Source organism: Rhagoletis pomonella, unplaced genomic scaffold, assembly GCF_013731165.1.
Source record: "Rhagoletis pomonella isolate Grant_MI unplaced genomic scaffold, Rhpom_1.0 Rhpom_scaffold_00004, whole genome shotgun sequence".
Lineage (NCBI taxonomy): Eukaryota > Metazoa > Arthropoda > Insecta > Diptera > Tephritidae > Rhagoletis > Rhagoletis pomonella.
Window position 1 is genome coordinate 1,757,264 of NW_023458558.1, and position 23,722 is coordinate 1,780,985.

The 23,722-nt window shown below is 34.7% G+C and overlaps 2 protein-coding genes across 2 annotated transcripts in view; both read right to left on the minus strand.

Annotated features, from left to right (window-relative positions):
- Positions 1-14,727, minus strand: part of LOC118736791 (corticotropin-releasing factor-binding protein) — a 30,011-nt gene extending 15,284 nt beyond the window's left edge. Inside the window, exon 1 of the mRNA XM_036466826.1 lies at positions 13,816-14,727. Within this exon, the coding sequence (XP_036322719.1) occupies positions 13,816-13,866 (51 nt within the window). The 5' untranslated portion in view covers positions 13,867-14,727. The remainder of the gene's footprint in view (positions 1-13,815) is intronic.
- A 4,589-nt stretch (positions 14,728-19,316) lies between these two features.
- On the minus strand, positions 19,317-20,534 carry LOC118736747. The gene is made up of 5 exons (XM_036466762.1): positions 20,319-20,534; positions 20,110-20,252; positions 19,895-20,058; positions 19,612-19,823; positions 19,317-19,517 (listed from the first exon to the last, which is right to left on the minus strand). The coding sequence occupies exons 1-5, from the start codon at positions 20,532-20,534 to the stop codon at positions 19,341-19,343; spliced, it is 912 nt and encodes a 303-aa protein (XP_036322655.1). The 3' UTR covers positions 19,317-19,340.
- Between the last annotated feature and the right edge of the window lie 3,188 nt (positions 20,535-23,722).

Below are 23,722 nucleotides of genomic sequence, written 5' to 3' on the forward strand. Positions count from 1 at the left end.
CGAAAAGTGGATGACGGAAAGAGTTAAACTGGCGCCGGATCTGAAAAATTGCGGTGAAAACAGTTAATTGCGCCGTAGCCTTAGCTTCAGCAATGCTGATGAATTCTGGGGGGAAGGGGGGTGACATGGCGTATAAGTAACAAAGAGGAGAATAACCAAACATGGCCGGAAAATTCGAGCGCTGATGTGTTGAGCGGGCAGTTAAATTATGGATTTATTTGTAATTTAATTGTACAGCTAGCTTAAATGGCTTTCAGGTAAAAAAAAAAATAAACTCAATGCTATTCACAATTTGACACTCGCTTGAAAAGTACGCACTCCTGCAAAAGCAAAGGTTGCAAAATAATGCAAATATATACATCTATATTTAGAAAAAAGACTTTCTTTGCATTTCTTTTATTGCTTGCCAATAGATATTGACAATTGAATGACCCATATAAAAATATTATCGCCTGTGTAAGCCACAAAAGATTACAAACACTTCGCCTGCGGTCATGACAATGCAATCGTAATTCAATTAAAGTTCCTAACAGCTAATCAATTCATATGCTTATACACTATACATAAATATGTATATAAGTATGTGTGTGTGTGTGTACTGGTTTACACAGAGTTTGAGCACATCACTCGAATTCTTACTCGGAAAATATATGCAAGGAAAATCCTAACCCATATTCTCAATTTCGCATTCAGTCAATTGAAAGCATATTTATGTATATTGATAAATGTACACATATACATACATATTTTGCTGTTTTTTTTTCAAACTGGTGTGGGTGGATTTTCATGCCAAGAGCAGTGGTCAGGCTGGTCCATTCGATTTTTTTTTACACTTACTTTTGAAAACCGCCTTTGCTTTGGTGGGTTGGCTTTTTGTTTTTGACTTTTGTGGTTTAAGCGTCGAGTGCGACAACAACAAGTTGAGCCTTCACAATGATTGTTGAGCCGCCGGCTGTGTTGTAGACTGCTTGGGTTAGTATGTGGTTACATTGTGATTTCAATAGCAATTAAAAGCATAGCGGCGCAAAATGGCTAGCACTCATACATTTTTAGATATGTCTTATGTATGTATGTATGTATAAATAGAAGCAAAACATTTTTCTTTAAATAGTTATAGTGAATTAATCCGAATGACGACCTGGCAAGGATTAAATAAAATATACTTTACTAAAATAAATCTTTTTCCCTGGAGGAGCTTTCTGAATTCCGTCTCTTTCTTTGAGGTTCCCACACAATATGCAGCTGGTAAGATTGAGAAAAGCTGCCATTTTCAATAGACCCTACGAATCTGGACTTTGACCAAAAAACATTTTTTTTTAATAGGTTAAAGCATATACATACACTGGTGGCAGAAATAATAGAAACGCCTTATTTTAAGCAGTTTTGGCTTGAGGGAAACATGTTTAGTTGACGTTACTGTTAAGCATAGCTTTGAAAATCATTCGACCAGAGCATATTCTAGCTCACTTACCATCTACAACAGAGTTTCCTAAAGTAGGTTCCGCGGAACCCATGGGTTCCGTAGAAAAGTCACCAGGGTTCCGTAAATTATTAATTTTTGGCTGTTAAATAATTCAATAGGTATATAGGAACAAATGAGGGCTGGTTCGTTTACCATCGCTTAAAATTCGGTGAGAATAAGCACGGCGTTCGGCAGTTGGTTTGAGATGCACGCGCAAAGAAAAGTTCTTTAAACCGCATTTCCGAGACTTAATTATCTACTTTCGAGTATATGTACTCGTAGTTGGTAATAGAGATGCCGTTTTTAAATCGATTAATCGAGCCCTTCCAATTCGATTTTTTAGTTTCGATTCGATCAGTGAATCGATAAAAAAATTCGAGTATCCACATTCGATTTTTCCTCAATTGATGCATATTGAACTACGGTTTGCCGTTATAAAAATTTTAAGAAATTTGAATTTGAGAGAGTAATGAGAGAGTAAAGACCAAAGAATTCAATGACTTCTCCCTTCCGACTATAGGGCCTCTTGCAAATATAAAATTATTGCTAATACTACAACAAAAACTCCAAAAATGTTAACCTCTTAATTACTCTTTTTATATATTTATAAAGATACTTAAGAAGGAAATATAGAGTCAGCGAAAACAAAAATAAACCTAAAAACCTTCCGCATAACAAAAAAAAAAATATTTACCTACGTAAGCTTCCTTATACGTATTAAATTAGTGGTTAATTTTGAAGTAAAAATTAAATTTTTTTCTCATTTGTGTTAAAAAAAACAAACAGAATTTCGAAAAAATGAAGAGTTTTCTTAAATAAAGCTAAAATTGAGTTTTCACTGGACATTGAATGAAAAACTTTTAATCACTATGTTGGGAATGAAACACTACCCATGTAATTGTGTTTGTTTCCACAAGGCATTTTGGAATGGCATACATTTTTTGACATTTCGTTGAGGATTTATGAAGATTCTGTTGTGTTAGTATAGAAACACCTTATCTCGCACTTTTTTTCAAATAACTCTAGATATTAAAACCGTTATGAACAATGTATGTTAAAACAATTTTTTTCATGCACAATAAAAATTTGATCAGCTCGCTGTGTTTTGCTCCTTCATAAAAATTAAGTGAAATACTTTATTTGACAAAATATATGAATCGAGATGGGATGGTCAATTTATTTTTTTGATGACTGTATAGATTATTTTTATTTCGATTAGAATCGATTCAAAAATAGATTTTTTTATTTCGATCTGGCATCTCTAGTTGGTATGAGTGCCGTACTGAGTGTCATACGTACATAAGAGCGTTGAGCGTTGCGCTTGTCAGCTAGTTTTTTTTTTTTTAACTTGTATGTGTTTTTGGCCGCTACAGCCGAAAGCTTAGAGGTGCGTTCTACTACTCCGAATTACCTGGGTTCGAGCCCTGTTCAAAGCAATATGGCAAAAAATATGGAATCAAGGGGTTTTTCTTAGCAGTGGTCGCCCCCCCGCCGGGGGTGGCAAACCTCCGGGTGTATTTCTGCCAGGAACCAAGCTTCTCATAAAATCCATTTGCCGTCCGGGAGCTGCGTAAAACACCAAGACGCACACCAAAAATTGCAGAAGAAGCTCGGCCAAACACTCAGCATGTAAGCGCCAAATATTATTATTATTATTCGAATATCCGGATTAAAACTTTTTTGGAAAGGTCAGTGAAATTAGAATATTTTGGAAGGGAATATCGACAACCGTATTTTTGGCGAGAGAAAATTATCATCCTTTAAAGGAAAATCAAATTTTTGGAATTACCTGTGGGGAAAAGTAAGAGAATTTAGTGTTTCCCACTTACAACAAATGAAATGTGAAATGTCATAATTGGGCACTTGCTAAATCTTCGGATGGTAGTATGAAACATACATTTGAGTCTATGTCTCTGAACGAGTTTTGGGTTAGTGTTTGGAGTGAATACCATGAAGTAGGCTATCTCACCTTTGCTTCCTTCTGCCTCAACGTGTCGTTGTGAAACAGGGTTTTCAGCTTACACTTATGTATACAAAAAGAAATTCAGGTCGACATTGGATGACACCCCAGAAATTAACTATAAATTATAATATAGTGAAACAATTTCATTCATATTCATATTAAAAGTTAAACTATGTATACTATTTCTACTAAAAGTTTTTATTCATATTTAAATTGCACTGCCTTTGATTTTTAGCAATTTGATGTGCGGTTCGATAAAATGAAAGGTATTTAGAAGTTTGGAAACCCCTGATAAACAATATTTGAACTAAAAATATTCGTTTGTTAGACGTGTAAAACGAGAGTAGAGAGAGTTTCTCAAAGCAATTTTGTTTTTGTTACGGAACTAAACTGAGAGATACCACAGGAAAAAATTAAACTTAAAAATACGGACCGCCCTAATATTCCTGGTTAATCTAACAAGAATGAATGAATAAAACTGTAAAACGGAAGATATACATATGCACATATTTTGAATACATTAATCAATCGCATTTATTGTACTGAGTTCATATAAACTTTTCGTTGATCTAAAATTCCACCAAATAGTAGTGGGTTTCATTGGGCTTGTGCAAATTTGATTTGTTTAACTTGATTTAAAATTGTCAAATAAGTCACGATGAAATTGTTAAAACTCGGTTGCTGTGATTGTCCGTAGCTACCACAAACAAACAAATTTCGCATACTCAAACATGTCAATTTTTTGAGTTGTTTACAATTTTTTCGTGGACCTCCATCACATATTTTTTATTTGATTTTAAATCAAGTTATTTGAAACGCGACATTCACTGACAGCTGACGTCATTGAATGGTTTATCATCAATGTTGATGATGGTTATTTTCACATCTAGGCAGAGCTAATGACAATCTGATGATTGCACCGCGCCTGTGTCGGCTTTGATTACCAAAATCTCATCTTTCATATCTGGGTAACTGTGCATACAAATACGTACGTAGGTACATACATACATGTTACATGCTCATTAAAGTGGTCCAAAAATGTATGTAAAAAAATAAGGTCGGACTTTTAATGCCGCCACCACCTAGGATTGTTGTATACCGAAAAAAATATACCCATATTTTTTTATTTTGAAATAAAAAATAATTTAGGTAGTGCTCAATGCGCTCAAGTTTTTCCATGTATTTTATATGGAGAAAAAACATCTTTTCGCAGAAATAGTGTAGAATTCTTGAAAATAAATATTTTTCGATCGGAAAACTTTACTTATCTTCAGGAGATTCCCAGTAATAATACACAATTGTTTCTTTAAAAATTTTTTCATGGTAACTATATTTTAAGGTCCTCCAAAGCCCTTAGAAAATGCTATGGGGGGACCAATAAAAGATCTTTAATCATAAAAAATGGTTAAATAAACAATTGGATATTAATACTGGAAGAGAACCACAGTTTTCCGGTCGAAAAATATTGATTTTCCAGACTTTTATACCATTTCTACGATAAATTGTTTTTACATGGAAAACTTTGAGCGCTTTGAGCACTCCCTAAATATTTTTTGATTTCAAAATAAAAAGATAGGAGTATATTTTTTCGGTATAGAACAATCCTAGGCATTAAATCTCCGACTTAATTTTTTTTGGACCACCCTTATGCTCATACAAGTAACTGCACAACTCCTACATGTATGTATTGACAGATGTACCTACATTGTATATAAGAATGTATGTACGCATAGTTATTTGTATGTATATTTTCAGATATGAATAGAAATTTTAATGCAATACATTGGTGCGATGGCAAAAGGCTGATAATCATAAGCGTCTCCTCCGCTGGTCCCTTGCTGTGGCGATAACCGAAACGCGCTGGATATCTGCTGCCCAGTAATTTGCGGCTTCACCTTAAACTATAGGTGTATATGTATGTGGGTACATTATGGTCGCCCAAAAAAGGTAAAGTCGGAATTTTAATGCTAGGATTGTTCTATACCGAAAAACATCGTACCCCTGTTTTTTACCACGCTTATATTAGTTTGAGATGTAACTATGTTATATTGATGCGCCTAAAAGATGCAGCGATTTCATTTATATTTGACGAAAAAGCATAAAAATGCATAAACATGAATAAGTTACTTAATTTCCGCATAATTTCATCTGACAATACGTTTGCGGAGATAGCCAGGGTTTCTGACGAGTTTGAGTCCCATTATTTTCTAGTAAACAATTTTAATATACTCGTAAACATTTTTCGACTCGTTTTCCAATAGTGAAGGTTCGCGCTTAATCGGTTTGGTGGTTAAAAAATTCAATAAATTGTTTTTTTTGTTTTTATTGTAAGCTGTTTAACAGCTTCCAATTGTGTTGCGAACTGAGCAGCGAGTTTTATTCTGCATCTATTGTAACTTCTCAATATCAGCAACAAAAATATTTTGGTTGAAACAACACTTCAATAAAATGTTCCAATATTTGCACCTTGAGAATTGTCATCTATGTATATATTTTTTATTTTTATTTTGAAACCAAAAAAATATCTAGAAGTCGCTCAAAGCGCTAAAACTTTGCCACGTATTTTATGATTCCAGAATGGAGAAACAGGCGTATATTTTTTTCGGTATAGAACAATCCTAGGAGGGCGAGCATTAAAATCACGACTATAATTTTTCACATGCATTTTTGGACCACCACAGTGTATGTATATACTATTACATTTGTGCATGAGTATGCAAACTATTTCCATTTTGATGAATTATCCAGCTGTATTTGATTTTAGTATTGTTCCTATGTTAGAAGACAGGGTAATTAATGGAACATAACTAGCCGATGCAAATTGATTTTGGGCTAATGAATACAGATTGCGGCCGTGCATACTATATGCTCATACATACATATGTATACATGTATAACTGCATTCCCACACTATTATAGAACTGAAAAGGAAATGATTTGGAAGTAATGTAAACTTGTGTTGTTGTACATACAGTTACATAGCAGGGTGTGGTGAGAAACTAAGATTTTTAATTTAAGATTTTGGAAATCCCCGAAATTGTAAATTTGTTTCGTGAAAACATATTTACATAACTCCTATTTTAGATCTTTGGTAAACAATTTTAAATTTTAGAATGGATTCAGAAAGTAATAGAAAGAAAATAATACACCTGAACATGACAATGGAAATATGTGCATAAGTATAAGACAGATTTTAAATAAGATTAGAAGTTTTTTATTTATATTTTTTCACTTCAACATATTTTTGTCTTGCACGGTTATTTTCATAACAGCCACAACAATGAAAAATTTTAGTTGAAGGCTACCAAATTGCACATGAAAACTTTGGAAATGTGAAAAATTCGATATGTTTCCCATATTTGACATTGAAAAAATTAATTAATGTAAAAAGTACGGTGGCTTTGCAAGTATGTATTACAAGACTGCAAAACGATATGTTTTCTAGTATAATAATTTGTCTATGTCCTGAAAATTTGCAATTGTCGAATATTTTTTAATTGGTCTGCCAGGGCGTATGATGAACTTTAAATTATTAAATTAAACTTGTATAACAAATTTGACTTTCATAATATTACATAAACAAAACAAAGGGTTTTAGTGTTTCGCATGTCTTCTCGGATTGAGTAAGGACAAGTGTGGAGGTATTAATTAAAAAAATTGAAAAATGTTCTTAATATATGTATATTCATAGGATGCAAATTAAACTAATATTCTCAAAAATGCATTCGAATTCTTCTTTCAATTGATGCCCATATAACCATACTTTGTGCAAACTTTTGGACATATATCATAATTTAAGGTTCTTTGGAAAAATGCTGACTACCTGACCTGGTAAAAAAACTAATCCAATTTGCTCTACTGTACTAAAATTTAGCAAGGAAGTAAACGTTTCTTCTAAAAGTGGCTGCTATTATCATAATGACAGAAGTTAACGATACAGAAAATGAAAACTTTTTCGCAACATTGTTGGTTAGTTCTCACTAACACTACAAATATCCACATACATATTTGCACATGGATATAACTCAAAGAATGCGTGCTCTGTAACTTCGTAGGCTGTTAGCCACACATCAGATTGAATTGAATTGCATAGCTTTGCGAGGCATTAATATCGCGAAATCTATGAGAGCGTCAATTAATTTCCGGCGAAAACTTCCCACAAACAAATACAAGAAAATTTGTTGAAAAAGTATTTTGGTGTGGACAAAGCTTTTCCTTCGATTATTTGTCGAGGCGAGTATGAGAGGGGGATCTTATGTGCATTTTACTTATACGGGGGGGCTGGCGGCGCTACATGCACGAGTCCCTGCAACTACAAAGACAATGAAATAGTAAACTTTCATATTCATATGCCAACCGCCCCTCATTGGTTGCTCATATGAGGAAAGTTATTGTGAGACAAGCCACAGTTGAATGCCGATGTATGGACTCACACAAGATTATTAGGGGATTCACAAGACGTGTTAACCGTCGTAAAATCTTAAGCTTAACACTTATTTATGTAAAATAGCGGTTAAAATGGTTGGGGGGTTGGCTAATTATATATTCTTTATCAGTTTAAAAGAATTTCGGTTTAGTTAGAAATCCCCTAAAACCATTTTAATTAAAAAAGATGTTAACCTTAAGATTTTACGACGGTTAACACGTCTTGTGAATCCCCTATATGTGTGCGACTACAACGACTACTTACATAAACTAAAATCTTACGAAATACAAAGCACTGGTGACTAAAGATAAGTTGCTGCCTTGTGAGGCCTACAGATAATCTAATTTCATTGCTAAGTGCAAATCGTCATGCTTTCTGATTTTAATTTCCTTGTCGCGGTACAAGTCGATAATTTAAAAGCTATTGATGTATGAAGTTGAAGCACACATCACGTGCAATTCTACATATACGACGCTGATAGAGCTTTAATATTTACCACACCCACATAACGGTGCTTAAATGCCATATAAAAAACTTTGTTTGCTAATCCACTTCCTGCATCCCAGCCTGTCAATTAGTCACGTTTGTGGCCCCTTGATCGCACAGAAAATCTTCACACCAGCAGGAAACTTGCGAGAATACTAATCGACTTTATCGACTAACTTCTGCCAACGCCTACTTAACTGCCATACGCTTATAGCCCGACATTGCGCCAGAAATCACATTTGGCATGCACGGAAGATGACATTTGATTTGTTACCGTTGTCCCGCATCCGCATCTGTCTGTTTCTACTCCATTGAATGCCCCTTCAGCCGGCAACGACCGCTGCATTTGAGTAACTGCGGTTACTTGGTCGCAATGCCCACTGGGAGAAATGTAATCTAAAATTAGCCACATTCTTGCTTGCAGAGGGCAAGCTGGTTGGAAGCCTTTAAGACGACAATTGAAGAGAATGGAGACTGATGATTACCACTTATGTATACATATATCTATGTTAATCCGTGTCTCAAGGGTGTGAATAGGTCAATTCATTTAAAATGTAAGCTTATTTAGGTATTGTGTATTTGGGTTCTGGGTAGGGTTGCCAACATATTTTAAGACATTTATAGTACCTTTTCAAAAAAATCGGAAAAAATATAGTACACTTCAAATGTGTATAGTATTTTATTTAAACGAAAGTGTAAAAACGCTTTTCAAGTTAATATAAATACTTTTTCTTTATATATTTCTTAGCACTTTTGGCAGTTTTTAACAATTCCTTGTTAACTATGAAAGTATCATATGCTTTATATATATATAATATTTAAATTAATATAAATGAAAAGTTAATTTTTTGTTAGTGAGGTAGTGGCTCCCATCTCGAAATTTAACATCCATTATAGAAAACCCTCTTTCTGTGAATGTCGAATTTGCAGGAATTGAAAGTAGAAATGAAATAATTTTAAGTAGATTTATTAATTCATTCTCAGTATTTTTAAAAATGTAGCAACTTTTTTTCTGTGGTTCTATTCATAAACTCACCATGAACTTTTATTTTAAAAAATACTTCTTTTATTATTGTAATTTCGGTATAAATTTCAACCATTTTAATACACATTTTTTCTTACAAATTACTGAAATATATTTATATTTATAACTGAATAAATACAGTCTTTATGCATGCTATATTTTTTCCAACAGTATATAGTACGCAGACCTAAAATATAGTACAATACTATATATTATAGTGCGGTTGGCAACCCTAGTTCTGGGCAATGGGTTAATGAATGAAATACGTCATACGAGTACTCGTACAAGTTTTTGGAATTTTTAGTCAGTTGTTTATATCTCTCCAGGGAAACTAACAATTATGTTGAAAACTAAATTTAAGTATGTACATAACATTATTAAACCAAGCATTTAAGCTAACATTTTATATTAGATGCAGCATGTTTCTAAAGGACACCATTTGGGGCTTACCTGTCATCACTGACGTCAATTCTGACTTTGCAATTTAATAGTAAACTCTTATGTCAAGCGTTATACAAGGTCAGCATTAATATCACCGATGACAGTTAAGTCGTAGGTGGATTTTTATATCAGAATCAAATTTTTATGGAAAGTGCAGATAGAGGGTATTGAATATAAGCCCTCGATATGTAAATTCAAAACTTTAAAGCCGTTTTCCTCGAGTGTTGCTTTTTTAAGTCGGAACCAGGCACAAAACAACGCGTGCAGGAAACAGCACTCAGACTACATGCCGACCCTTGTAGTGTTTGACCGCTTCCTTCATGGCTAAAATTTTTGACCGACCGGAAAATGCTACAGATATCCAGCAGCTGATAAGACTAAGCTCAAGTTCCGTGCAATACACCGCAGAAACCTCGCCCCTTGTAATATTTGACGCATCTATTTACCAAGTCAGTTATTCTCACGGACTCACCCCAGTCTTAGACCTTAATTGGCAGAGAGGGTTGACGGGTCGTATTCCGTGGGGGCAATTTTGACCGATACATTCTTGGCCGAGGTCCGCCGGCGAAAGATGCAACAGGGAATAGAATACTATACAGTTCGGCCTGACTGTTGTCGTGAACATCCGGTAAGGGGAGAGAAGGCGATAAGCTTCAGGTGCAGTGTTGCATCACTTCGCATGCATAGAGCAATACCGAGGCTATACGTCTTACGCTTTAATATTGGGGTTATGCTCAAATGTTGTAGTTGTAATTTTAAAAGCTTATTGTACGATAACTGTTGAAGCGATTTCAAAGAGAAGTGTGGCGTTTCAAAGATAAAATTACAAACCTATCGAAAGATTCATTTCTGTAAATAACCAATTCGGTTTGTGTCGTAGAAACAACGGTAAATATTGGCTTACTTTGGGGTAAATTTTGAGCCTTTAAAGTGCTCTAGCAACTTGTGATTTGCAGATATATCTTGCATTTTCGGTATATATGTAGGTTCTTTGGAGGAATTTAAATATTATCGTGTACAACTTTTATATCAACAATTCCAAAAAATATTGAGCATTTTAAGGCAAAAGATCTGAGAAAAAATTAGCAATTTTATTTATTACCAAAATGCTCGAAAACCGTTCGAATGATTTAGTTTTAGTTTTCTTTAATCAAAAATTCAAGCTTTTTCCTTTCGTTCGGTTACTGTTCGTTCGATTTTACAAAATGAGCCATCAAATTAAAGGGCTTGGCCTGTGGATGTGTAATAACTTCTTTTTTTTTTTTTCAAAAAGAGTTGCCACCTGATAAAAAATTAAATTCAAACTATTTTTAAGTTGAATCAATTACATATTACACTATGATTATAGATCGAAAAGGTTCTGAAAAGGGTTTATTCCTTAATTATATGTGGCAGGTTTGCCACCTGTTTCAAAAAGCAAGTTCGACTTAAATAAAGACAGAAAATTTAAATGTATATCCTGATATGAATGCCAGACGAAAGAGGTTGTGGTTTGAAAATATTTTGCAGAGGGTTGCCACCTTATTACAAAGTTAGATAAATAAATTTTGTGTTCATAGCTGGCTTTAGTATAATGCGGCATTCGCAGCATACGATTGCGAATGGCTCACTGGCGCCGGGCCGTTGAAGAACTTTTGGCAAATAATCGTGCAAAAAGTAGTTCTTATACTAGCAAGTCAATATTCTTATCAAGTGGCATAAAAAAATTCCTTGTCGTTTAAAGAATAGAGGGAATGCCGCATTATACCAAATTCCCGACTTAAGCTACTATTCCATACAAACACAGAACTATTTCAATATGAATATAAATCAAAATTGCTTTGAAGAAACTTTATTTCCAATTTGCATGTATGTAGGAGGATTGCCACCTTATTTTATAATTAAATTCAATTTGAATTAAGAGTATTAGATAATTTAAATATGCATCACAATACAAGTTTGTCACACGAAAAATGTTTAACGAGGTTTTGGTTTAAAAATAATTTGAATAGGTTTGCCATCTGTTTGAAAAGTCGTATTAAATTAAATTATATGAAATATTGAAATATTGGCGTCAAACAAAGGAGTACAAAGAAGTTTTTAGATTGAGCATTTATAACATAAAAGAGGGTTTACACCTAGGCAAAAAGTTAAACTCCAATTATTTAATAAGTCAAATGAATTACTAAAGTATGAATATAAATTGACATGGGTTAAAAATGTTTTTTTTGCTGAACTATATTTAAGAGGGTTTAACAAGGTTTCGGTTTTAAAATCTTTTGAATAGGGTCGGCACCTGAAATATTAAAATATGACCTGAAACGAAGGTGGTAAGATATACTTAGTTAGAATATTTGGAATACTAAAGAGGGTTGCTACCTGTTTAAAAAGGTAAACTCAAATTATTTAATAAGTTAAAGCCGTTATTAAAAATATGGGTATCAAATGAAATGGGCTTAAGAAGGCTTTATTTCTGAACTGTATTTAGGGGCATTGTCACATATTTAAAAAATCAAATTTAACTTAATTAATCAGACAAATGAAATATGTACGTATCACGATATCAGACGCAAGAGATTTGGTTATTTCTTAACTATATTTATGAGGCTTGCCAGCTGTTTCAGAAGTCTTAGCTGACTTATGCACAAATCCCAAGACGAAGTTAATGCGAAGACGAGAACAAACACGAAGAAGAATATTAATACGGGGACCTAGGAAATAAAAATGAGTTGAAGTAAATAGTGATACACGTCATGGCATATACATATCGCTGTATTTATAAGCTGATGGTACATATGATTGAAGTTAGCGTGGATCTGCTTCTCTATTGCTAATTATTAATATTTTGCAACTCGTATTGATTCATTAAATTCAATTCAATAAAATAAAAAAGAATATTTCATGCTCCGTTTTTAACTTAAATGCGATCTTATTAATATCACGTATTCTACGTTTAAGTTTAGCGGCTGTGGCTCCGACACTGAAGGCGCTCCATATTAAGGCAATGAATGGTTGTATTATTCCAAGGTAATTGGTATTTTAATTCAGCTGAAGAGTCAGTCTATATAGCTTAGGCCTAGACAAGGTGCTTCTGCGCTGATGCTACTCTTACCCCAATTTTGGTTGCAAAAAGTTGTATGTCTCGAAGTGCTTGGCCCATGAGAATACTGCGGATATTTATGCAGAAAACGAAGCCTAAAAATATGTATCACATAACTATAAAAAAAAATGTAAAAAAAAGTATGCATATATATGTTTGGTATATACATATGTATTCTAAGGCTTCGTTTTCTGCATAAACATCCGCAGTCTACTCATGAGTGAGCTGAGTCTCGACCAAAGAAGGTCGCACTTCCCGCTTACCATAACGCAGACGTCCGTCATCTGCGTATGTAGAAGTTCAGCACCACTACCAATCAAAGCAGCGACGATTCTGCGCCTCTGCTCCGGGGCCCTGCGGACCGATTTATATTTTAGGCATACCTCATTGCGCGGAGGCAGTCCTGAGACTCAGCATGCTGCTAATTCAGTTCGACAGTGCAGACTGAGCGGCAGCTGTCGTTACCCCGGCCAAAATGTTTTTTTTTTTTTTTTGACTTTATTAAAAGCCCCAGCTATATCCAGGAAACACTGCCCAACATGAATTCTCCATCCTTAATAATTAATCATTTTCATCAAACAACATTGTGTATGACGGTGTCTACCAATATGATCATGTTGTGTTCCCCCTGCGTTTTGTTTGATGTAAGCAACTATCAACCCATTCAAGGTCTTCTGAGGAACGATGTTAGACTAATTTTAATTATAATGTATTTTTTTAATCAAATTTAATTTTGTTTTCATTTATATTTTTTATTTGACCATACTGATTATTTCTAACAGCCACCTTGTTTGCAACTAACAAACGTATGTACATACATTCATTCATACATGTGCTTTTTTCTTAAGTAATGTATGGTTGTATGTTTTGGTGGAAAATATATATATATACACGTATGTGTTTATATTTATGTATGTATGTAGTATAAACTTACCTTAGCGGTTATCACTATCAGTGAAAATGTAAGGAAAGCGGCGGCCTTCATTGCGTTGCTTATGCCGGAGAGAAGATGGAGATTTTCGGAAATGTGAGCAATAAAAAGATTTAAGCGAGCTACTAAACTGAAGGTTTATCGTAACGACACTTTAAACGGCAAATAAATTGGATTACGGAAAGTCAGCAGCTGTTAAAATTTGGACATTCACTTGGTGCTGCACTTAACTTAAAATCGCTTTTTTTTTTTTTTTATGTATTGTGAGTATATCAGTAATGCTCCGTTGTGTCTGGTAACTCAATTCTATAATTTTTCGTCGTAGCACGCGCCACAAAACGCTAAGAACTCTAAACTCTTACAACTTTTAAGTGCTCGAAAAATGATAGCGGCGGCTGGTGAATGAGTGCTTATGCGACGGTCAAAGGATTTGCTGCTTGTAACACGAGCGAATGCCTATAACAGTATATATGTATGGTGGGATATACGCGAAATCTGTAGTAACTTTATTATTGAAAATTGACACCGATGTAAAAATTGACTTGGTACACGTGTATATATGTATGTAATTGTATATATGTAGATGCCCCGATTGCCAATAACCCAATGCGTATGAACGTTCAAAAGTTCTTTCTTCGACTAATTGTCGTTAATGCTTCAAATTTGGAAGATAATCAAACTCAGAAGTATGTATGTACGTATGTGTGTGCATACATATGTATGTGTCTATGCGCGTACATACAAATAAAGCGTCAATTCATTACAACGCGCAACCGAACTAGAACCAAAAACAAACACTGGCTCAATGGATTTTGTTTAACTTTTTTGAATAAATAAAAACCGTTAGCAAACGTGGTTGTTTGAAAGTGCCGGTTGTGCTGGAAACTTTTCCCCTTTTTAAACCACGACCGTTAACTACGCCAACCGTCCGTACAATGAATTTGTTATCAGCGCGACATATCCTTTTATAGCGACTTCGAGGATAACTCGGAGCCGATGATGTTGCCGAGCTCTGTGGTGTCGTCCGTTTTAAGTAGACAGCTGTGTGGCAATTGAATGGAAGGAGCTTTCAACACTTGTTGCAGAAGTGGCATTAACGCTGAATCCGGCTGAGTACGTGTACAAATGTATGTACATACATATATGTATGTATATTCACTCTTAAGTGAAATATGAATTGAAAAATCTAATTTAACAAAAAAGGATTTAATAAGCGATCTTGAAACTAAAGAATGACAATTTAGCTCCAATGACTTTTAAACTATTACACTATTTAAACATTTGTAAATAGTTTTCTAACTAGCCGTATTTTTCTAAACTGACATTACTATTTGGCGCGTTTTAATGACTACTGTAACAAAGTAGGTATGTACATTTGTATGTTTGTTTGTATACAATATGTAGTTAGTGAACTTTATTTCCTACTAAGAAAGTTGAAGCTTACGTTTTCTGGGAACAGTTGAAAAGCTTTTAAAACTTTGGTTTATAGCAAACTAAATGTGCTTTTAAAGCAAATCAAATGTGCTTTATTGCCCGTATTCAGGTATTCATAATTCAAACATAAATGCATCAAATCCTGAATAACTGTTATGTGTGATTTGATTCGTCAACCAAATAAAAAACTAAATTTATTTGTGATTTGACTCGTCGACCATATAGAGAACAAAATTCATTTGTTACATGATGTATACACTGAACCAAAAATCCATTTCTGGATCAAAGAAAACCTTTCCTTACTTTAAGGTCGAAAATTCTTCCGAATGAGTAAAAAATTCTCCCGAGTCGTAATTTTTCTTTGGAATGTGTAAAAACGTACACGAAAATATGGAACCGTGGATGTAATCTATCATTTTGAAGAAATGTTGGGCATGAAAAGAGGATAAAACTTCTTTAGTGCTGTTTCGTTCACATTTTTCTTCATTTTGATTGCTGTTTTTCTTCAATTAAGAGAATATTTTTTTGGTTGTAGGGCGAATCAATTTGATTCGTAATTTTTCAACTAAATAATACTTTTTTATGCAACGCAAATATGATTTTCAAGTATTTTCGAACTTCCAGTTCTACGAAATATGGTGCGTACCAAGTTTGTACGTTTGGAAATTGAATACAAAAAATATTAACTACCTTTTCTATGTTATCGATATATGTACCAATATTGTTATCGATATATTTATCGATATATTAGCGATATATTCATATATATTATCGATATACATATTTATCAATATTAATGTCTACATATATATTTCTCAATATTGTTATCAACATATTTCTCAATATATTTAGTTTTGGTAAAATCAAAATAGCCCATAGAATTTTAATAATATCGAAGCTGTCTCCAAATCGACCCGAGAATCCCCAAAATCTCGAAGTTGTTTGAAAATCCCAAAGAATCCTGTATAGTCCAGAGAATTCCGAGAATTCTGACTTGCTAAGCACCATTTTACGTAGAACTGGAAGTTCGAAAATACTTGAAAATCATAGTTGCGTTGCATAGAAAAAGGATTATTTAGTTGAAAAATCTAGAATCAAATTGTTTCGCTCTACAAATCGAATCTATCTGTACTGTAATAAAACTGTAGTGTGTTTGTTTGTCTGTTTGAACTCACTTATCTTCGGAACTACTGAGTGGATTTTCATTGGATTTTAATTGGTATAGGGACAGTGACCTGGAACATAGGGTATATAATAAGGGATCTGACAAGGGGGCGTGGTACATCCCATAGGCATGACATTTTAAATCAGGTATAACTAATAAGAAACGGTAATTCACACGACTTTGAAATTTGGTGTGTTGGCATATGTATCTCTGGTAGGCGCTTATAGTAAAGTACATATACTTTTGTAAAAGAGGCGTGGCACATGCTATCGGAACTTCGGAATGATACGTCACATAAATTGGATTTTTTTTATGAAGACATATCCAATGTAAGCGCTTATAATAAGGTGTCTATGAATACGTTTGTACAAGGAGTGTATCGTATCCCATAGGCTTGCAATTTTTTATCAGCAATATTTTCGGAACCGTGAGTCCCGTGATTTTGAAATTTGGTGTGAAGACAGATCTATGATAGATGCTTAAAGTAAAGTATATAAATAAGTTTGTAAAAGGGGGCGTGGAACATCCCACAAGCGTCAACTTTTAATCAGCTATAACTTAGGGATGATAAGTCACATGGCTTCGAAATTTGGTTAGAAGACATAACTAAAGTAGGCGCTTATAGTGAGGTAAATATTAATTAGTTTGTCCATAGCCGTGAAATTTTACATTTGCACCCCTTACTTACATGACTTGGAAATTTGGTGAGAAGATCTATGCTAAAGGTATAAAAATGAGCTTATACAAGAGGGCGTGGCGTTTGTAGTAAACTGATAGAGACTGAGTGTTTATCAGGAGCGTGGCACCTCAAACAGATGTATTACATTCGGAGAACCATAACCTTGGACACATTACGAACAGATAGCTAAACGGAATGTCCTGTTGTTAACTAAAAACGAGAAGAGAGTTTCCAATAAGTCGTAGCATCTCCCATTGTGCATGCCCTATGCGTTCAGAGAATATCAATTAAGAAACTAAAGTGTATTTCATTCTTATTTCGGTACCTTGATCCACCTAATGAAACAAGGTTCTACCAATCTTGTTTTATTAGGTGGTTCAAGAAAATGATGACCAATATAATTGCAGCGAGAATTATTACTGAATGTGGCACAGATGTGTTTCTGTCAGGAGTCCCATTTATTCCCGCAGATATTCCATTTTAATTTAAAAGTCTGCAGTACTCTCAGAGGCTTTACTTTGACATGTGATTATATGGCGGATACTCACGAGTGGGACGACCGGAGTGTATTTATGCTTATGTCTCCTTTAATTTGTGGTAAACTAAAAATATTTCTTGCTGTTTTATACTTTTATTTGTTTAACACCCAACGACGTCGGTTGCTCTGCCTCATAAAATATACTTTTGCAAAACATGGTGCCGACAAAAGGCGCTGGAGTCGAGATATTTAGAGAATCGTAGAATATTTAATATATAATAAGCGCAAAATTGTTTAAGCGCCACGGTTATGCTACGCACATCAACGGGTCATCGGTATATCAAGAAGAAGTGTGACGAATTAGAAAGAACGCGATAGGAATATCAGTGACCCCGTTTGAATGGCTTTAATCCTGTGGAACAGCAGTATCATAGCAGATGATTCCGCAATGCCTTGTAATACTTGCAGATATCTCACAGGTGGAGACAAGAGATCATAGCACCGAAGGAGATTAGTACATATACCATACATATGTTATCTCAGTGCTTTTAATCTTGGCCTATGAGTAAAGAAGGTTCTGCTCTTCTGTCCTTTCAGCCTAAACCAATAATTTTTTTAAATTATAAACCCTTTTTGCCTTTCAACACTACTTTTGTATTGGTCAGGCGTCGCAAAGCAAGCCGGGCATTCGCTAGTTAATTCTACATTTACTGTATTTATTCCAGCGTAGCCACTTTCCAAATACGTAAATTGCTTGAAATTTACAGTAAAAAGATGCGCGAAAAACCAATTTTTCATAGTTTATTCTTTCAAATTATATTCCTAGAAGCTATGAAGAAAAGATAAAACTCGGTTCTTAAAAAAAGTGCACTTGTTCAAGTGAGGCGGGAGGTACACACCCTGTAGGGAAACGAACTAGTGCGGAACTGGTTCGGTTCTAGTGCGTTTGGAACCATGACTAGTACGCGTTAATTCTCTTTTGCATGCTAGCGACAAGCGAATTTAACATTGCGATGTCCTAGGAAATGTCAATTGTGTCCCGTGGCATCCCTTTAGCTCTAGTTCCGAACCAGTTCTAAATTCCGCAGATGAGATCTAGTTCGTTCTGCACCCCTTTTTCTATAGTTCCGAACCAATTCCAAATTTGACAGATGTGATCTAGTTTTTGTCATAACGACTTTCTGCTCTGCCAAAGCTGACATCAAAACGGAGCTTTTATTGGTAAAATTGTTCTCCAAATTGCTAAAGGATCAATATTTGTAATCGAAAAAATAAAAATCAAATAGTAATTATTTCCGTTTGAGCGAAAAAATAAAACTCAATAATAATTCATAAAATAATGATTAAATGCTGATCTAAGTTATTGTACTCATAATGATTACCGTACCTGCTTTTAAAATTTAAAATAAAATAGTTTAGTGATGGTACCTCATTTCGCTGCTTTTGGATTTGTGCTGAACTAGTTACCTTCGGACTGGTTCGTTTTTGGCGATAAAGAATTAGTACTGAACTAGAAATTTGGTTCACTAGTTCGTGTTTTCCCTACAGGGCATGTATTCCTTTCAAAATTATATAGTAAGTAAACACTGAATACATATGTACATTTGTCACAGTATCGTGAGTATATATGTATATATTTATTATATGTATGTATGTACGAACATATATGTATATTGTAAAATTTTTCTAAAGCTCGTGTTATGTAATTACACAACTACATAAATATTTTCTATAACATTCACCCAGTATAAATTTCAACACAAAGGCATTCTTCATTTTTTTAGACCCAGTTCTTCAGTGACTGGTTGTGCTACAGTAAAACTGGCCACTTGCCTTGGATGGTGCGGTGCATCGCCGCGGTCGTAGTAGCCGTAATGCTCGCCGGGCACATGGTAAAGACCATAATGTATACCGCTGTTGGCCACCTGTGGATTGAAAGAATGAGAAAACTACCATTCAAAATTGATTAAAATTTTAAATTACAGAAGAAGCAAACGCAAACAATAGAAGAAATACGATTTAAGAACTAAACAAAAATTTCACCTTCTTCAGTCCATTGATAGACGCCAATAGTAGAGCCATTTTCGCTAACAACAAAGCTTTTCCGCTCACAATGGAGAGCATTTGAAAACCCATGGGGACGAGCACAGCACCCAAAGCGGTGACGCCAAACATCATGGTGATCATCATGTTGTATCGTTGGCGGCGGTGGCGCGCGGTGCCCGGTTCTTCAGCGGCAAGCCTGTTATTATTTTCTATGAAACAAACACCAATACAAAATATGCACTCATCTATGCCATTAGCTTCGTACGCCACTTCAACGTACCGTCCCTTTCCAGAGCGCGCATGTACGCATCGGTGAGTTCCTTCAAGTTCACTTGCAGGAAATGTGTGCTAAGCGTGTGCGCCAATCGCATGGCAAGTCGATCGAACCAGGTCAGATGCTGCAGGTCCTTGCGGTCATAGAATTCGCTGAAACTCTTTGACCGGCTAAAAACACAATGAAAAGTATTTGCAATGTCTGCATTTAATAACTTTTACTTCTCATTTGTTGCATTGCTTTGCACTGGCATTCGCACTAAGCGCACACCTGGCCACACGGGAATCACACTGGATGACAGGATATCGTCCAATATGCGCGCACTACTCTCCTTAAAGCAGTGCCATGTGGTGTCTCTCGTTTTCTAAACATTTATTTTTATTTTTATTTCAATTTAAATGAATGCTGCAAGTTTACGCCACGTTCTTACCCCAATGCAATCCTTTGTATACTGTCTTAACAGCTTCATTTCCTGCACCCACGCAATTACTTCACTGTGTGCGCCAACAACGGGCAAATTCGGTTCGTCAGATTTCCGTGGGTTTTGCGAGTTATATTCAAGCGCTGCTCCACGGACACCCACCAAAGGCACAATCGCCAAAGACAGTAGCACGCCGCACTTTATTAGCCTTTCACAAGGATACATTTCCTATTCGTCCTGTTCACGCTGCACAATTCGTATCCTTTGGTTTTCTAAATTTTTAATAATACTCGAAGAAGTAATCCGTCTATGCCTATGTTTGATTTCTGTTTTGGTATGAACTGCTACTAAATTATCCACTGAAAGCGCCTCTGCGTGATTGCACTAATATTTATATACACCGAAAAGCCCTTCTTGTGACAGCTGAGTGCCCACTTCAGAGCAGCAGCAGCAGCAGCAGCTCAAGCCAGGCAACCTGGCCAACAATTGCTATAATTAATCGGCTCCGCTGCATTGAACAGTGAAATGTGGTTTCAATGGTGGGTTATTTTATTTTTGCTGTGCCATGCGGAATTGGTCGAATGCGTATATGGACTGAGCCAATAGTGACATAGGTATACATATACATACATACATACGAGTACATACATATATGCCCACCGTTAGCAAGTTTGGGAAACGCTGTTTTGAACTTGACAATTGTCTCAGTAGCAGAAACATTTTTTTTTAATTTGTATTTATTTAGCGGAAAATTGCCATACACACTGTATGACTGCTAAGTTGCTGACTTTGAAACCGAATGTGGTCGATTAGACACACCCCAAATCATAGACAATCAATTACAATGTTTCAAAATCAGAGAGAAGACGACCGCGGTATGCAATCTTCAGCCTCGTCTCTGAGAACTTCTTTTGTTGTAATTTTTTAAATTTTGCTTGTCCCCTTTTTGCTAAGGGCCTCAGCCAGACTGGCCTGAGCGGTAGAACCGGTAGCGTTATAACCAAACCTTAATTTCTACATATATCTGCGAGTAAAATAATAGCAGCAAAACTCAAAACGATGATGTTGGTAGCTTATGTTAATTATTTGTTGTGAATAATTTTCATTCAAAATATGGGGCAGAATCCAGGTAAATAGAAGTTTGAAAGCTTGCACAAAGATCAGAAAAACTAATTAAATTAAAAAAAAATGTTTAATTAATTCGTACATATGTATATTGCCTGCCGTTAGACGACCGCTATTAAAAACAAGTTTCTATGTTTAATTTTAACCACTACATCACATCGGCTACCAATTTTCTTATAGTCCCCTTTCAGACACGTCAAGTCTTGCTTTCATATCTGCTCGTTCGTTGGCGAAGGAGGTGGGAAGAGAGGGGAAGAGTACAGATACCTCCGTACCTTCAATTCGTTTAAAGTTTTCTTGTTCTCTTTTGATCTTTTCGTTGCTTCCCATTTAAAGATCAAAGGACTTGAATTCAATAAAACTTGACGCGTGTGGAAGCAAAGAGAAAACACAAAAGAGAATGCGATAAGAATTGCTTTCAAGACTTGACGTGTCTGAAAGGGGACATACTCAGTATAAACTGAAATTCTGGAGAAACTCTTTCCTCTTAGTTGGCGATGTAACTGCCTCAGCGATTTGGGCCGAGTTCAACAAAGCACGCTAGTCGTTTATCTTCTATGCCAACTGACGCCATTTGGAAATGCCAACCCCTTATCCACCAGCAGGTTCCGAGTGGAATACTTTCAGAGCTGGAGTGTCGGAGTCCATTCTGGAGAAATACTATAGGCAAAACATGTACGCAGCTGTCGTAAGTTCCATTCATTTCTATGGGGGCATAGTATGGTGGCCCACGTTGTAAAAAATCACACCTACGAGCAAAATAGAAAGTGTACAAAAGTGCTTAATGCTAGAGCAGGAGAAACATCGATGCATCGATGTTTTTTTCGCAACATCGATATTTTTGCAACTTGCAACCCTACATTTCATAAGTTCATAAGTCAGCAAACATTTTAGTAATATTTAAAAGACTTTAAACTCTACCTCATTTATACATTTTTATTTTATTTATTTTTTATATCGAGCCCTCGAATACATTTTTTGTTAAACTCAAATTTATTACTCTTGCGTCAGCAAATATCTTGAAGAGGCAAAAGCATTATAATTTATTATGTTTTAGTTAAATATAGAAAAAACCAAACTCTTTATCGTACATCTAAACTTTTTTTATTTAGTAGAATTTATTTCCAAGCTAAAATTTACAAAGAGAAATGCTAAATATCCTAATTCTCAAATTTTGTAAGAAAATATTGATGTTTCATCGATATTTTCCTTTCAAACATCGATGTTGCCACTGAGGAAAAAGCGAATGTCGATTATCGAATTTTTTAAATCGATTGACGGATGGAGAATCGGAACTAAAAAATCTACGAAATATCGTATCGGCTCCATTAGCCTGTATTCGATTTAATTGATTTAAAACCGGCACCTCTACAACATACCTACATACATATCAGAGTTGTGAAAAATGCATTAATTGTGTAATGCATTAATGGTATTTAAAGCAATAATGTTAATGTAAAGAATTAATGCATTAATTTATGAAATTTAATACAAATGAATATTTCAATGCATTAATTCTGAAAAATGTTATGCTAATGAAATTTTTTTTCATTAAATTATCCAAGCTAATGCACTAAAATGTTTAATACTTTTGCTCGTTTGCATTATTAAAAATCATTAAATTTTTTTTCTGGTGTAATATAAATAGCCTCTTTTGGAAGGACTTGGAAGAATTACTAATAGTTTTTTCAGCTTCATTATATTATATGTATTTGTAGAAAAATTCTTCTAAACATTGTTAGATGTTTTATGAAAATAAAAGCCAATGTGCATGCAACTCAGAGTGCTTTTGTAGATTTTTATGTTGATTGTTGAGGCATACCGATTACATATATTATGAGCCAAAAACGGAAAGATAGCCAATTTAGCAGGGCATATACACGACTAAGGACCTACTCTGATCTAAATTAGTCAATAAGCAGTTTTTTAGTTCCATTTGACAATGTGTTTTTACATATTTAACGACAAATGCCATTGAACTTGACATAGTGAAAACCAGCCTTAAAGTTCGTCACTATCATTTTTGACCTTAAAATTCTACCCTCAACGTCAGCAAAGAATTTTTACTTCAAAATAAAATGAGTTAATGGGTTTTTATTGCTTGTTATAATTTTAATGCAATAAATTATTGCAATAGCATTCATTTAAACATTTTAATGTTAATACAAAAAAAAATCATTAGCATTATTTCTTCGGAATTAATGCATTCAAATCTTCATTTGCATTAAATATCAAAAATTAATGCATTAATTTTTTCCATTTACATTAAAATGCTATGCATTAAAAAA

Excerpts from the sequence above, each read along its gene's own strand:
- LOC118736747 (XM_036466762.1), bottom strand. The coding sequence starts at position 20,534 with ATGTATCCTTGTGAAAGGCTAATAAAGTGCGGCGTGCTACTGTCTTTG. Across the intron at positions 19,824-19,894 it reads GCGCGCTCTGGAAAGGGACG|AAAATAATAACAGGCTTGCC; the intron begins GTACGTTGAAGT and ends TTTGTTTCATAG. Across the intron at positions 19,518-19,611 it reads CTATCAATGGACTGAAGAAG|TTTTCTCATTCTTTCAATCC; the intron begins GTGAAATTTTTG and ends TTTGAATGGTAG.